General features: G+C 39.8%; 2 protein-coding genes across 2 annotated transcripts in view; one reads left to right on the forward strand and one right to left on the reverse strand.

The window, feature by feature from the left end:
• Positions 1-101: 101 nt before the first annotated feature.
• On the reverse strand, positions 102-3975 carry LOC132861029 (protein SCO1 homolog, mitochondrial). The gene is made up of 7 exons (XM_060892366.1): positions 3695-3975; positions 3489-3605; positions 2555-2645; positions 2128-2325; positions 1955-2047; positions 1261-1376; positions 102-368 (listed from the first exon to the last, which is right to left on the reverse strand). Exons 1-7 carry the CDS (start codon positions 3818-3820, stop codon positions 234-236), a joined length of 876 nt encoding a protein of 291 aa, XP_060748349.1. The 5' UTR covers positions 3821-3975; the 3' UTR covers positions 102-233.
• A 168-nt stretch (positions 3976-4143) lies between these two features.
• Positions 4144-15711, forward strand: part of tbl3 (transducin beta like 3) — a 19925-nt gene continuing 8357 nt past the window's right edge. Inside the window, exons 1-19 of the mRNA XM_060892365.1 lie at positions 4144-4449; positions 4578-4629; positions 4718-4813; positions 5191-5238; positions 5340-5481; positions 5582-5666; positions 5857-6027; positions 7395-7470; positions 7566-7662; positions 8003-8214; positions 9057-9198; positions 9380-9438; positions 10195-10301; positions 11116-11251; positions 12272-12502; positions 12656-12726; positions 13600-13756; positions 14098-14156; positions 14908-15011. Of these exons, the coding sequence (XP_060748348.1) occupies positions 4418-4449; positions 4578-4629; positions 4718-4813; positions 5191-5238; positions 5340-5481; positions 5582-5666; positions 5857-6027; positions 7395-7470; positions 7566-7662; positions 8003-8214; positions 9057-9198; positions 9380-9438; positions 10195-10301; positions 11116-11251; positions 12272-12502; positions 12656-12726; positions 13600-13756; positions 14098-14156; positions 14908-15011 (2077 nt within the window). The 5' untranslated portion in view covers positions 4144-4417. The remainder of the gene's footprint in view (positions 4450-4577; positions 4630-4717; positions 4814-5190; positions 5239-5339; positions 5482-5581; positions 5667-5856; positions 6028-7394; positions 7471-7565; positions 7663-8002; positions 8215-9056; positions 9199-9379; positions 9439-10194; positions 10302-11115; positions 11252-12271; positions 12503-12655; positions 12727-13599; positions 13757-14097; positions 14157-14907; positions 15012-15711) is intronic.

The following is a 15711-nucleotide window of genomic DNA, read 5'->3' on the forward strand; positions in this document are numbered from 1 at the left end:
TTATGTTTACATCACCCACAACTCAAAATTACTCACTGTAAACCTTTCCAAGTCCAGTAAAATAACAAAAAAAAAAAAATAATTAATAAACAGAGACTGTATTTTATTTAATACCCTTTTAATATGCAAACAATCTTTTATACAGAAATTGATATTAAAGTAATTATGAATATTCACAGAGTCACGTGAGAACAACGTGAGACCATTGAGTACATTAATCTTTCCATCTTTCATTACTTGGCCTGTCTGTGCTTCCTCATGTGTGACGCAATAGAAGAGGAGATCTCAGCTGACTTCTTGTTCTGGCCGTAATAGTCTACAAACTTTCCATCAGGACCCACCAGGTACATAATGATGGTATGATCCACCTGCGTTTAAGAGCACAAACACACATTGAACAAAGAAACACCTCTGAAGAACTTTGATTCCTAAAATGTGGAAAAAAAGAAACAATTACTGAAAAGGGACTTTATTATGTCTCCAGACGAAGAAGGAGCAAATTACTTAAATGAATATAAGCATAACAGACAGATCTCTTGGAAATGGAAATGTTTCACATCACGTTAAATTTACAGGTAAGACGTCTTCTGCATTAAAACGTTTACTCTCACACAACAGACTGTTACATCCCAAGTGTCTGAAGGAGCGATACAGACGGTCTTTTCTCCCTGCTGCTATTAGACTTTACAACCAAAGCAGCTCCCAGTGAACCAGTCACCATAACTACACACAGGGGATGTGGTAGCCTAGTGGTTATGGTGTTGGACTACTGAACAGAAGGTCGTGAGTTTGAATCCCAGGTCTACCAAGCTGCCACTGCTGGGTCCCTGAGCAAGGCCCTTAACCCTCAGTTGCTCCCTTGTATAAACATAAAAATGTAAGTCACTCTGGATGAGGGTGTCTGCTAAATGATGTAAATGTACACACTGGATTACTGTTTAAATGCAATAATAACAAAGTATTTAAACAACACATGTGCAATAACACAAACTTTGAAAAACGTGCAATATTACCTGTGTGCAATATGTCTGTTAGCATAACTACTTACTCGTGGTCTCTTTTTTTCTTCTTTGTATTTATACATTGTGTTGTGTATACAGTATACTATATTATGACTTTCTTTATATATATTTGCATTTCTTTCTCTTTGCTGCTGTAACAGAGAAATTTCCCCATTGTGGGACGAATAAAGGTATATCTTATCTTATCCCAAAATGTAAAACCTCAATTATGTGATTTTTATGAAATGCACAAACTCACAATGTAGTCGTTGTCTTCATCTTTTGGACCCTGACTGTAGTACACTCTGTAGGCTCTGGAGACCTGCTCGATTTGTGCCGTTGTTCCTGTCATGCCTATCAGCTTTGGGGAGAACTCTGGAAATACCAAAAAAAAAAAAAGAAATGGCTTCCAGTGCATGTTATCATGCATTAAAAAATTTTATGTGGACCAATCAGTAAACAAGGCACCTTGAACAAGAAAACCTGTGTCTGGGCTATTAGTATTTTTCTTTGCCAGTTTGAACTAGCAGAAAAAAACATCCCTATTGACATTATATTTACTATATTTAAACTTAATGCACCTTGTTGTGGTGTGATATTACAAAGGGTTAACTAATTAGCATCACAGACAATCTTTTTTCAGAAATAGGAACACACAGATAACGCTGACAATTGTGAGCAAAAGAAGATAAAATCACTTTAAACAGATTGAAAGAAATGACACTAGCCACTATCTTTTTAGTGCAATCGTTTTCTGTTCCCTCAGTCTATATTAATGCAGTAAGCTAGCCATACATTATTAGATTAAGCTAGCTGCCACCTTTTAGCCTTGTTAATAAGGTTTCCCGGCAAACAGAACATGGGACAGGGAAGCTCTCTGGAGCTTTTACTTGCTAATGAATTCATGATTTTCCACCTGTGAGCACAAAAAAGACATTAGCTATAATGTTTACCTTTGACATATGCTGCCAGTGCCTCAGGTGTATCCCTTTCTGGATCGATCGTGATCAGAACCGGTGTTAAATCTGGGAGCGTCTTTATCCTGTCTGTATGAAAAAGAACCAGTCACTCCTCACAGCAATTAAAATCAACTTTATATCAAGTGGTGCTTAAAAAGACATGTTACCAATTTCATCCACGACTGCAATCATTTTCTCCAGTTCATCAGGACAGATATCTGGACAGTGTGTGAATCCAAAATAGATCAGCACCCATTGGCCGAGGTAGTCTTCACTTTTTGAGGGTTTGCCGTTGTGATCCACGAGAGAGAATGGACCTCCAAGGGCTGGTTTCCCTAAAGACCTTGTTCTCTCTTTCTCAAACTCTATGCAATGAAATTAAAATAAAACCTTTAAGCATTCTCTGAAGGAATGGATTTATGGTACTTCACAAATTAAGATGCAATAAACAAATCAACTAATAACAGTTTAATAACAAACAAAACAAAAATTCCAGCATAAGAGCACTCATATCTTGAAAAAAAAATGTTGGTTTTTTTCGATTTAGGCAAACAGGTTTATTTTTGAAGAATAAAGAAATGTGAAATGCCTTACTTTCCTCTTTTTCTTTTTTAAAGTATTTCATGCCCAGAAGAAGAGTTCCACCCAAGGCAAACGTGATAGCGAGAGATTTCCATGTGACGGGCTATAAAAGAGACTAAAGATCAAAATCTCACTACTTAGAATATTCATTAATTCATCATAATGCAAAAACTAACATACAGCTGAATGATAGGGGGAAAAAATAGTAGCACAAAAAAAATCATTTTGTGTGCTATGTAAACCCAGTATAGTGGTATCTGTATAACAGCTACGAGATGTCGTTCTTTACTGAACAGAAAATGTTCAGAAAAGTGTTGCTACTGTACAAGAAATTAAAACACAGGATGCACGCTAGGTTAGTGTGTAATAACTAGACGTGATTGATATATATGATGTAATTTATCATGACATGTTTTTTCCTAATTAAAACACTTCGACATGATGTATAATAAAAAGAGATTACGAATAACGACAGAGAGCATGTCAATAATGTCTCCGGAATTCCTTGCCTGTTAGAATTAGGCAAGCAGAATCCCTTAGTGTCTTTAAATCCTCCCTTAAAGCTTATTTCTTTAGGGTAGCTTTTACTTGAAATTTTTTTATTTATTTACAAATTTCCAAATTTTGCTTACAAATTTTTTTAACTTACTTGTTTTGATAGTATGTTCTTATTCGGTGTGTTTTTATATCTTACTTATTTTAACGTATTATTTGTATAATTGTATGTTTCCTTTTTCTTCTGTGAAGCACTTTGAGATGCTACTTTTAAAGGCGCTATAGAAAATAAAGTTTTATTATTATTATTATTATTATTAAGCAATGGCGAAAATAAACATATATGAACAAACACCCACACACACACCCCCACATAACCATGGTCATGATTTTATATTAAAAAAAAATTGATGGGGATCTTTTAGCAGCATTTGATTGCATGGATGCTTACACCAAACTTCTTCTCTGTAGATTTTTTGTCTCCAGGTGATGGTGGTGGAGGGACAGAAGACAGAGTCCTCACATTGGGAAATACAGGACTTCTGCATGTGAGAGCTGCTGCATTCAGCTGCAGAATTAAAAAGCAACACAGATGATCATATCAAATCATAATAACACACAAGCATTAATCGGTAGAAACATTACATGATGACCTACCTGAGTGCAAGTTGCCCTATTTAACAGTTGTGTACATGTTGTGTAGGAGCTCCAATAAGACTTATTATGGAGAATGAATGGCCTGGAAATAAAACACCTGACACCCTGTAAAACCAGTGTGGCCATGACTTTCACTGCAAAATATACACTGATCTAGGTCTCTTTTACAAAAACACACGTTTATGAAATGAATATCGAAATAAACGCCATTAAAAAAAACCCAATACACAGTTTTGAGGTCAGCCTCCTGAATGGCATGGAGTGAAACTAAAATGCGGATATGATCTGAGTACCAATTCGCTTTATAATCCCTACATAGGCGCACTACGGAGGGCACGGCATTATACAGAGCGCGTGCGGTATAGTGCACTAGCTAAGGGCACTAGGACGGGTGTTGTTATACGACCACTAACGATTCTCTAGCAGCGTTGATTATAACTTCTAAAATCCTTTTAGAGATACAACAGTCGTATAAATGAATTAATAAACAGCATGTTCGCGTAATATATTAACCCGTTAATCGCAAAATAATTCGTATAACGTAGACAGAACATTTCCTCGTTAGGAAGAGAGTTTGTTTTTTTTAATCTGACGTCATACTTGTGCGACGCCGCTGAGTCTGAACACATGTACACTGCGTGAGAGAGAATGTGCTTAGTTGAAGTTGTGATATTGTAAATAACTTAAAAAATAAATACATTAGTCAAATAAAAAGGTGTGGGCATGGCAGCCAACACATTACGGTTTAAAACAAAGTAAGTTTGATAACTGCTGTGATGGAAGATGTATGTATGTGTACATGGTGATGTAGCTAGTAAAGATAGCAAAGCTGTTTACTGCATGTGCTGCACTAATTTAACACTAGCCTTTGTTTACTCTGTAGTTATACCGTCTCCAGCAAAATCGAACCGTTCTACAAGGGAGGGAAAGTGCAGGTAAATGTACTAATGTATATCTGATACACCTTCCATTAAAATACTATTAGTTCTTTCTGTAAGCTGGTTTTTCCCTTCTCATATAAAGATAAGCCATGATGAAAAGCATCTCTTTTGCACCTCTGGGCCACGAATCAACATTTTGCAGATTTCCACAGGCAAAATTGTTCACAGTATTGAGCAGGTAAGTGTACAGCTTTCTTTTACAGGTCAACAACCCACTTCCTGGTGAACCCCCTGTTATTTACTGTTTTAGTAGCTGATACGATACAAGTGGTTTTTCAGGACATGGTAACATGTAGTCATATTGGGACGTGGTAGTGTAGTGGTTAAGATGTTGGACTACTGATCGGAAAGGTCGTGAGTTTGAATCCCAGGTCCACCAAGGAGCCACACTGCTGGGCCCTTAACCCTCAATTGCTCAGTTGTATAAATTGAAATAAAAATGGAAGTCACTCTGGATAAGGGGTGTCTGCTAAATGGCAGAAATGTAAACGTAGTCAATTAATATGCACGACTACTTTATGGTTCATTATATTTTTATTATATTTTTAAATATAGGATGATCAGGAGGACATCACCTCGTTCTCTCTCAGCCCTGACGATGAGGTAATCAATTCTCCTTTCTGTCATTCATGTTCCTTTCTGTTAACAATCTATCTTTCTCAAAAGATCAGCCATGAAGTTGCTGTGTTTGTATTTAATTGCAGATGCTGGTTACTGCTAGCAGGGCCTTGCTACTGAAACAGTGGGACTGGAAGCAAGAAAAGTGCACTCGGTCATGGAGGGCGATTCACAATGTGCCTGTGGCCAGCATGACGTTCGACTGCACTTCTACTCTTTTGGCAACTGGTAGGATGTAGTTTAATCTTGTTGTAAGATATCCGTAGTTATACTGTACATATACGTAGTGACCATAAAGACAAGTATAAACCTGTACTTTTTTTTATAGGGGGTTGTGATGGCACAATAAAGCTGTGGGATGTAGTCAAACAGTACTGCACACACAATCTGAAAGGCTCCTCTGGTGTTGTTCAGTAAGTTATATAGTACAAATTCTTTAGACTGTACTAAATCTTGAAACATAACATGAGTACTGTCCGAAATATTATTTTCTTATTATATATATATATATATATATATATATATATATATATATATATATATATATATATATAATATTTATTATTATTATTATTATTATTATTATTATTATGCTTTGTTCAGTTTGGTGCAGTTCCATCCAGACATCAGTCTGCTGCAGCTCTTCTCTTCTTCTATGGAGTGTGGAATCCGTATTTGGGACCTGAGCACCAGCAAGTGCATCTGCATTCTGGAGAGCCACTTCAGCAGAGTCACATCGCTGGCCTTTTCTCCCGACGGCCACACACTGATCAGGTACACCGAAGGGAACGTTTAACGGTTTACGGTCGAGTAAATATTCCAGCAATTTTTACCAACCTGAGAGACAAAAAATAATGGAATCATAAAAAAAGCTTTCATCTGTTATAAGTTTCCCCTCAACTCCTGGCGCACATTTTACATGTAATTCTAGGGAAAGTGCATCTACAGTTTCAGTCGACAAGTTTCTGAGTGATCGAATTATATTTTCTTTTTCTTAATAACCACTTCCTGATTAATTAGTTCACCGGTTTGTGGAAAGCAAGAAAGTTAGTCCTAGACCAGGGGTCGGCAACCTTAAACACTCAAAGATCCATTTGGACCCGTTTCCCAAAGAAAAAAACACAGGGAGCCACAAAACCCATTTGACATCTAAAATGAAGATAACACTGCATACATAATTTTTTACCTTTATGGAAAGTATAGAAAAAACTGTAGTGTGTTACATTTATGAAATAAATGAACTGCTACCGAGTAAACGAAATTTTATTTCTGCAAGCAAACAAAAATATTCTGAACAGTTTGAACTAACCATAACAAAAAAGATGCTGGGTTGAAGGTTACTTTCAAATAATATGTTCAATGTCTAATTGAGTCCTCTTCGTATTCATGACATCAAAATTTGAACTTGCCGGCTGCAGCAAACCAAAAACGCGTCTGCTTCTGTGTGTCGGATTTCGCAAGTCGGCAGTTATGACGCATATTTTGAGTGACAAAAAAATTAAACATGGTTTATTTTAATGTTACAAGAGCATCATAATCTTAGAATTTAATTTTTTAAAAAACTAACTAACTAAAATAAAATAAATTTAAATTAAATATTTATTTTCCAAATCTACAGGGAGCCGCAGCAGAGGGTTGAAAGAGCCACTTGCGGCTCCAGAGCCGCGGGTTGCCGACCCCTGGTCTAGACTCTAGTTTTACTGAACAGAATTTGATATTTATGACGAACTGACAATATCTCTTTGTCAAAATTGCCACATGTAAAATATCGGCTGTAATTAAGAAAGACGGTGGTGTGAGATGTTACATCCAACTTTAACCGTGACTGTATTATTCCTGCTAGTAATAAATCTATTCTACTAAGTTCGTTAGGGCAGTTAGTTAGTAATTCTTGTCTCAGCAGCGTGAAACCCTATTATGTGTCAGTCACCCACATGTTAATACACATGTAATAACTTTATTTTCTCTGCCAGTAATAAATGCTTAAAAAAAAAAAAAAAAACATGATTATTCACCCATTTTCTACCAATGCTTATAAATACACCATTAAAGGCATAGACTATTTTTATTGTCAACAATAGATTTTTTTCTTAGCAATAATCCCTGATAAAATGTTCTTTTGTCGCCGTGCGTGATTCCAGCTCTGGCCGAGACAAAATCTGCACAGTGTGGGACCTGAACGAGAGGAAAGTAAAGAGAACCGTCCCTGTGTATGAGGTATGAAATCTGTGTATCGTATTCTGTCCACATTTGCAGTGTAGTGTAGTGGAAACGGAGGGTGTTTCATTTGTACGTGTGTTTTCTGTTTTAAGGCTGTAGAAGGAGTCGTCATTCTGCCAGAAAACGAGGATTACTCTGAGCTTGGTGTGAAAAGTAAAGAGCTACACTTTGTCACCGCAGGCAGTAAAGGTAGAAAACTCTCTTCTTGTGGAAAATACTGACTCGTTACTGTTTAGTGATTGTTTACAAGGCTGAACTGTGGGTGTGTGTATACATTGTCTTTATGTGCTCCTCACTGGTGGATGCATTTGTTTAACATTATCAGCTATAAATCTAACGTTATTTTACTTTAATGCCAATGATTGTTAGCTACCGTTTAGCGCTTTTATATAGTTTCTTGATACTTAATGTTCGTTTTACGTAATCACATACAGTAATTAAAGGTTTCTCAAATGTGGTTGTGATCAGGCGCTTGTGCAATATTATCCAGTACATATGATGGCAGTAATTGTCACCTCATTCTGAATAGGTGTGCTGAGGGTTTGGGAGTCGAGCTCGGCACGGTGTGTGTTCACACAGACGCTCCCAAACGGTGCAGCGTTCCAGACAGCGCAGGAAGACGGAGATCCTCTTAGCTTGCTCTACTGTCTGTTCCTTCCTCTTTGCAACCGCTTGGCTACAGTCACCGCCGAGCACAACATCCTGTTCTACCAGCTGCCCTCCCTCACCGTGCAGCACCAGGTGAGCACGTACTCGCGGTCTTATCTCAAACGAGTCTCCTAAGCGCTTCTCTTAGACACTTGGGATCACTGTAGATTCATCGGTGCAATTGAAATGTAGGGTTTTGGTGCGCTTATGTATTTTAGATAGATGCCAGGTAGCAGTAGGAGAGGCGATGGCACAGTCAATTGTCAAGCAATCATTCCAAATTTAAAATAATGGCATAAAAATGAAATGAATTTTCACTGCATGCTTTAAACCTCATCAGCTGTTACTGTGGAAAACATGCAGTTTTTCGATGAGCTGTTTTTCACTATAGGAAATAAACAGTGCTTAAAGTAAGTAAGTGATGCATTCATTTGATGTCTGGGGCAGTTCTATATGGACAATTTGTGACAATGTCTGGGTTGAGCTTTTATGAAAATGATTACATCACAATTGCTGTGCTACTGAAACGTAAGAAAGGGTTCGCTCGGACGTGGCGTCGCGCACTCGCCCGGACGTGGCGTCGCGCACTCGCCCGGACGTGGCGTCGCGCACTCGCCCGGACGTGGCGTCGCGCACTCGCCCGGACGTGGCGTCGCGCACTCGCCCGGACGTGGCCTCGCCCACTCGCCCGGACGTGGCGTCGCGCACTCGCCCGGACGTGGCGTCGCGCACTCGCCCGGACGTGGCGTCGCTCACTCGCCCGGACGTGGCGTCGCGCACTCGCCCGGACGTGGCGTCGCGCACTCGCCCGGACGTGGCCTCGCCCACTCGCCCGGACGTGGCCTCGCCCACTCGCTTGACTCACATCACAGTCGAACATCACAACACTATTGTTTAAAACAATACAGATTCTGATTTTATTATCCTTTCTGAAGTTTGTGGGCTATAATGATGACATCCTGGATGTGAGGTTCCTGGGAAAAGAGGACAGTCACATAGTTGTGGCCACAAACAGCTCGCAGCTCAAGGTGTTTGAGCTGGCCACCAACAGCTGCCAGATTCTCTATGGACATACAGGTCAGTAACAGCCAGCAGAGGGCACTTCAGCACAGGGTTGTGTCCTGTGATCAGGTCGTACATGTTTGCATGATGTTTAAAGTGCATTCAGAGTTCACTCTACATTCATGCATATAGTACAGCAAAGCTGTGTGTAGTTATAATCAAATTCTAATGACTTACCTATTTATGATTTTTCTAGACACTGTTCTCTCACTGGATGTGTTTAGAAAACGTTGCATGTTTGCAAGCTGTGCCAAGGTGAGGCCATTTATTATTATTATTCAGTTTATCCCCTGAGTGATGAAATCAGATACACAATTCGAATAACAAAGGTGTTTTTAAAGTTGCTGAAGGAAAGGTTTCCTCCTCTGTGTGTTTCCTCATTGTGTGTGGGGGGGGGGGTTGCGTGTCTCTTACTGTGTGTCTCTTACTGTGTGTCTCTTACTGTGTGTCTCTTACTGTGTGTCTCTTACTGTGTCTCTCTCTCTTTCTCTCCCCAACTGTGTTTGTGTGTTTGTCTCTCTCCCACTGTCTCTCTCTCTCTCCCTCTCTTCCACCGTGTGTGTGTGTGTGTTTGTCTCTCTCCCTCTCTTCCACCGTGTGTGTGTGTTTGTCTCTCTTCCACCGTGTGTGTGTGTGTTTGTCTCACTCTCTCTCCCACTGTGTGTTCGTCTCTCTCTCTCTTTCTCTCTCTCTCTCTCCCTCTCTTCCACCGTGTGTGTGTGTGTTTGTCTCTCTCCCTCTCTTCCACCGTGTGTGTGTGTGTGTGTGTGTTTGTCTCTCTCTCTCTCTCTTCCACCGTGTGTGTGTGTGTTTGTCTCTCTCTCTCTCCCACTGTGTGTTCGTCTCTCTCTCTCTCTCTCTCTCTCTCTCTCTCTCTCTCCCCCACTGTGTGTGTTCGTCTCTCTCTCTCCCACTGTGTGTGTCTGTCTCTCTCTCTCCCCCAATGTGTGTGTGTTTGTATTAATGTGTTTGTGTGTGTGTGTGTGTGTGTTCGTTCACGTGTTTGTACAGGATAATTCAGTGCGTGTGTGGAAGATGGACCCTGCTACTGGTCATGTACAGTGTGTGGCTCAGGGTCAGGGCCACTCCAACGCTGTGGGCTCCATTTCCTGCTCCAGGTCACACGTGAAATCTTTTTTCAATTATTTATAAATATATGAAGAAGTGTATTAAAGCTCCGATTGAGTCATCCCTCATTCTATACCATCATACGTAACTATAAACAGTTCAAATAGACGACGCGTTATTCTTTCACCTATTGGGAAAATGGCATTTTTGGATATTGCTGGAGTTATAAGGGGGAAAAGCACTACAGGACGTACAATAACACTCCCATGTCTTTGTGTTTGCCAAAAAAAAGGTACAAGTCCAACTGGAATTAGAACTAATCTATCTTTTAACTCATTTTCTTCATTTTTTTCCCTAGTCATTCATCCTGGATTCAGACTCCTTACTAAAGTATCTGTCTAATGCTTTATAAGAAACTCAGACAAGACCGAAGCCTTGTAAACACAGACGATACAGTCTCGATTACCTCGTCGTCTCATTATTCACAGCTTACGTCGGTCTTTTAAAACAAAGCAGTGGAGACAGAACGCACAGTCATAAATAAAGAGATGTGATGGGTTCTGTTATATGTGCCATATGCTCATCTTAGCAGCTTAATTCCTTAGGACCCACTTGTGCCTCGTTGTACAATAATTACACGTGTAATTACATACCTGAGCAGTTAGTCTCACTGTAGTAGCTATAAAAGCAACTTATCAGTGTTTTTGCGATTCACCTGGGATCAGTTCCTGTTCTACTAAAATGCAAATCTTTTCCTGCAAACAGTTTAAGTACTTTATAATACGATGATAGCATTTGTTTTTAACAGCCTTGAAGTACTATTTCCTGCTCACTGTGTGTGTGTGTGTGTGTGTGTGTGTGTAGGTTAAAGAAGGCCTTCCTGGTGTCTGGGAGTCAGGACTGTACTATTAAAATATGGGTTCTGCCTGATCATCTTCCTGGTCCGGGCAACGAGCCAGCCCAGCTTACTGCTCACATCACTGACAAGGCCCATGATAAAGTGAGTCATTGTCTTTGTTAAGACTTAGTTTGAGTTCCAAAGAAATGGGTTTAAGTGCCATTTGAGGTCCTTGCAGAGAAAAAAAAAATGGCATTGGTAAGGAGGAAATAATCTCAGGTGTCATGCAGCCCATTGTGTCTGAAACTAAAAATGAATGCTTTGTTCTCATTTTCAGAAAGCTTGACCTTAAAAGAGCCCTGAGAGAAAGATTAAGTTTTTAGTAGCTTAATAAAATTTTAAAAGTCAAGCTATTAGTATGATCGATGTCTGATTTCAGCAGTAAAGCGCACACTATAGATATATCGGATTAAAGTCATTTCACAACGAGGATTAAACCATTAAGGTGTGCTGTTATAGGAAAATAAGGCCCAGTAGAGATAATGTTTTACTCCGAAGTTAATCATTTTTCCGTAGCGGAAAGTCATGATTTTTTTTCATGATTATTTTTTATTTTTATTCGACAGCAATTTATCAGTCATATTTGTTACGCGTGTATAAACGAGATGTACTTTTTCTGTTTATTGATGCATAAAAGACATTAGTTTCTCTTTTACACATAAATACAGTAATTCCTTCTCTTTCTCTTGAAAATTAGAAGCCAAAACAAAGCAGCTTGTTGACATGAATGTGTAGTTTACTCAGACTTTCCTATAAAACATGCTTTATTATTTTAATAAAAAAAAAAAAAACCCTGGTGATTTCTGCCTTGTGTAAACATCTAAGGCTTAGAATTACAAGCTACAAGTTCCTGCTTACTATGAAAACAATAAGGTATTGGAATGAGCTCATCCTGCAGCCGACACTGCTGACAGAGCTGCTGTTCTCCAAACAGATCTGACCAGATTTAAACAAATGAACTGATATAAAATCTTCTGAAACCTGTTCTTAGGCTTGTTTTAGGGCTTTTATGTGATTTATCTGCTGGCTCGTATTAGTTCCTTATGTGCAGAAATCTTTTTTTGATGTCCGATATTCTTAAAAGTTCATCTCAGTTATTAGTTACTGTCTCGTTCTTTTTAGGATATAAACAGCGTGGCCGTCTCGCCCAACGATAAGCTGCTAGCTTCGGGCTCTCAGGACCGCACGGCCAAGCTGTGGTCTCTGACCGACATGAGCCAACTCGGGGTGTTCCGGGGTCATCGACGAGGCATCTGGTGTGTGCAGTTTTCCCCCGTGGACCAAGTGTTGGCCAGTGCCTCAGCCGACGGTGCAATCAAGCTCTGGGGGCTTCATGACTTTAGTTGCCTCAAGGTATTTCTCATAGAAGAAGCACATGAGTCACGTAGGCAGCGGTTTTGCGGTTAACAATTAGTGTTTGTTTGGAATGCATGCCTGTAGCTGTTATTGTGCGTCACGTGGTCGGTGGAGGTTCAATTTTTTCTGTTCTAATCATATTTTCTGCAGACGTTTGAAGGACACGATGCCTCTGTGTTGAAGATAATATTTGTCAGCCGAGGCACTCAGATAGTCTCTGGGTAAGCAACACGTTTCCACCACTGTTATCTAATAATGGAAAGCACACCCACACGTGCACACACACACACACCCACACACACTCATAAAGCGCTAGAAAAATACTGGGCAGCTTAGTGAAAGATGTCTTATCTCATTTCTCTGACAGCACATGATTGTAATCACGTCCCACGTTTACGTCATGTTTTCCTCAGAAACATTTCATTTTTTCCCTTTCTTTTCTTTCTCTTTTTAATGTTTTTATTTATTTTAAAAAAAAAAATATTCTGCACACTCACTAGCCAAATTATTAGGAACACCTGCATGTCCACGCAGTTCTCCAATTGGCTGATCGTGTGTCAGCAGCGCAGTATAGTGCTATCACTCTGATATTGGTCATGAGCTTTAGTACAAATTCCGATCAATATCAGAATGGGAGGAAAACCAGATCCATGTGACATTAGGTATTTTTGTGAATCTGTAGTCTTTGTGACAGCTCGAGTCAGTCTGCTCATTCTCCTCTGAGCTCTCTCATCAACCTAACTGCTGCTTATCTGATTTTCTTTCTTTCTTTCTTTCTTTTTCAGTTTCAGAAATACTCCAATCAGCCTGTCTGTATCCAAAACCCATGCTAATGTTTGATATGAACAGTATTTCATGCTCTTGCTATACAACAGCATGAGTTTATTCATCGCTTTAAACACACGACTGGCTGATTGGATAATGAGCCGGTGTTCCTATTAAAGTGGCCAGTGATTATATATATATATGGTGTGAGACAAAATATTCCCACGATGCATAAACAAATAAAGACAGGCATTCTTGTTTTTGGTGCATGAGGTGAATAGAGGTTTCTGATCTCTTTGCCTTTGTCTTTGTCCTCCGTTGTCCTGTAGTGGTTCTGATGGTCTTGTGAAGCTCTGGACCATTAAGACCAATGAGTGTGTGAAGACGTTTGATGCACACCAGGACAAAGTGTGGGCTCTGCACGGCAACAGCAGCGATGACCTGATAGTGACCGGATCTGCTGACTCCAATATCACAGTGTGGAAGGTCAGACCGTCCAGAGCTTTTTAATAACACATTGTTAAAAATGAGGGGTTGCTATGGTAACGTTTAAAGATGGGCAAAAGACAAAGACGGACAACGACTACAGAAGAAAGTGGGGTTTCATCTCATCGTGGCTAATTAACAAGTAGAAACTGATGAGGAGTTGCAGCACTTTAGTCCTGGGTTTATCAAACTGCGCTTAAATCGTTGACATAAAACATAAAACACCGGATTATGAATCCCCAGGAATAATTGTTGACCTCGGTTAAGTGTGAGCAGTGTGAAAAATGGGAAAATAAGCGATGCAATTTCCTGTAGATGTCTGTTTCTGCTTCTCCTTTCAGGATGTCACAGAGGAGGAGCTGGCTGAGGAGCAGGCGAAGCAAGAAGATCAGATCCTGAAGTAAGATTCCTCTTGTGGTCTAAACTGTTCTCAGGTTACAGGCAGAACTGGGTTGTAGACTTGGAATGATACTATAACTAGCAGTATATTGCTATTTAAGCAGGAGAATTCAGATACACGGTGCTAGAGCAGGTCAGTGTTCAGCTGGAGTCGCGTTACACACCGCAATCTGAGTCGACGGCTGGCGCAGGGAATTGTGTGCGCGCGTGGACACTTAAGTTCTTTGCTAGTCGTCTAATCAGCGAAAATCTGAGTCAAACAAACCGTGCAGCTGATCTGGGATATAAAATAGCCTTTCTGTGCCCCGGTTGGCTTTCTATCCAAACCGAATAGTGTCTGAGATCAGAATTAGTGTGTCCCAGATCATAGTATGTTGAATTGAGTACCCAGAAAGGTCTCTTGGCCTTCTGTTTCTGGTAGATTTTGTATTAAAGACAAATTTTTGATCCGTGCAAACTTTTCAGCTAATATTGCTAACATGTCTTTGCGTGAGGGAGGAGTTTTTGTGACGGTTTGTTTTGCTGCATTTTAAGCACATTTGAGAGAAGTGTAAATGGCGTGATGGAGTAAATGAAGGGAATGTTAATGTCATTATATAGTATGAATTGTAGGATTCATGAATATAAAGTTGAAATGCAATGCAGTGTTTGTTTACGGTGATGGTTTGTAACTAGGCAACAACATTTTTCTTCCGTTACATGACGTGTCTGGAAATCCGTTATTGAATTGAAATGGTTTGACTTCATTTCAGGCAGCAGGAGTTGTCCAATCTGCTTCATGAGAAGAACTTTTTGAAGGCTCTGGGTATAGCCATCTCACTGGATCAGCCTCATACCGTGCTTCGAGTCATCAAAGGTACAGTCATCAGTTCTTATAGACTTTGGGGTATTTTGTTTCTTTGTTTTAGATTGTTAACGTTGTCTTTATTAATTAAGTCACCTGCCAGTTTCCCACACAGCAGCCAGCTCTCCCCTATCTCACAAAAACGACAAACCAGGGAGGTTCAATCATTAGACGAGAGAGAATACAATCCAGGTACAATTCCAATATAAATAAAATGGCAGGTTGCGACGCAGTACAGAAGACAACGTGCCGTAATTGTGGCAGCCGTTCTCTCTGCAGGGTTTGTACATAGCCATTGTTTTAATCTAGTTGTGCTTAAAAAGTGCTTGAATTATTAAGTCATTAAATATGAAATCGACAACAACACTCCAAGGCTGCAGCTCTTTCCCTCCTCCTGCTACTCGCTCACTTGGAGCAACAGCTCCTTTAACTCATCTGGAGTACACTAAAGTTATGGTGAAGATGAAGCAACTCCTGCAAAATGATTACTCCAGCGCGGCTAAAAATGCGGCATTTAACAATTGGCTTTTTGAAGGCATGACAAATGTGTATGGTGTCCTTTGATAAAATGTATTTTTGTATTAAAGACCGTGGTAACAAGATTGCTTTAATGGCTTGATGTATCATCTACATTGGCACTGTTTCTACCGTTTTTGACATCAATCTGGCACAAACACAACCGTTTACTTTGTTTACCAGAGGAAGGCTCGTG

This window comes from Tachysurus vachellii, chromosome 18 (assembly GCF_030014155.1).
Source record: "Tachysurus vachellii isolate PV-2020 chromosome 18, HZAU_Pvac_v1, whole genome shotgun sequence".
NCBI lineage: Eukaryota > Metazoa > Chordata > Actinopteri > Siluriformes > Bagridae > Tachysurus > Tachysurus vachellii.

What these genes read in the sequence shown, in the direction of transcription:
- LOC132861029 (XM_060892366.1), bottom strand. Translation starts at nt 3,820, where the DNA reads ATGGCCACACTGGTTTTACAGGGTGTCAGGTGTTTTATTTCCAGGCCA. An exon ending in ATAGGGCAACTTGCACTCAG is followed by an intron (nt 3,606 to 3,694) that starts GTAGGTCATCAT and finishes TTAATTCTGCAG; the next exon opens with CTGAATGCAGCAGCTCTCAC. An exon ending in TGCAGTCGTGGATGAAATTG is followed by an intron (nt 2,048 to 2,127) that starts GTAACATGTCTT and finishes TTTTTCATACAG; the next exon opens with ACAGGATAAAGACGCTCCCA.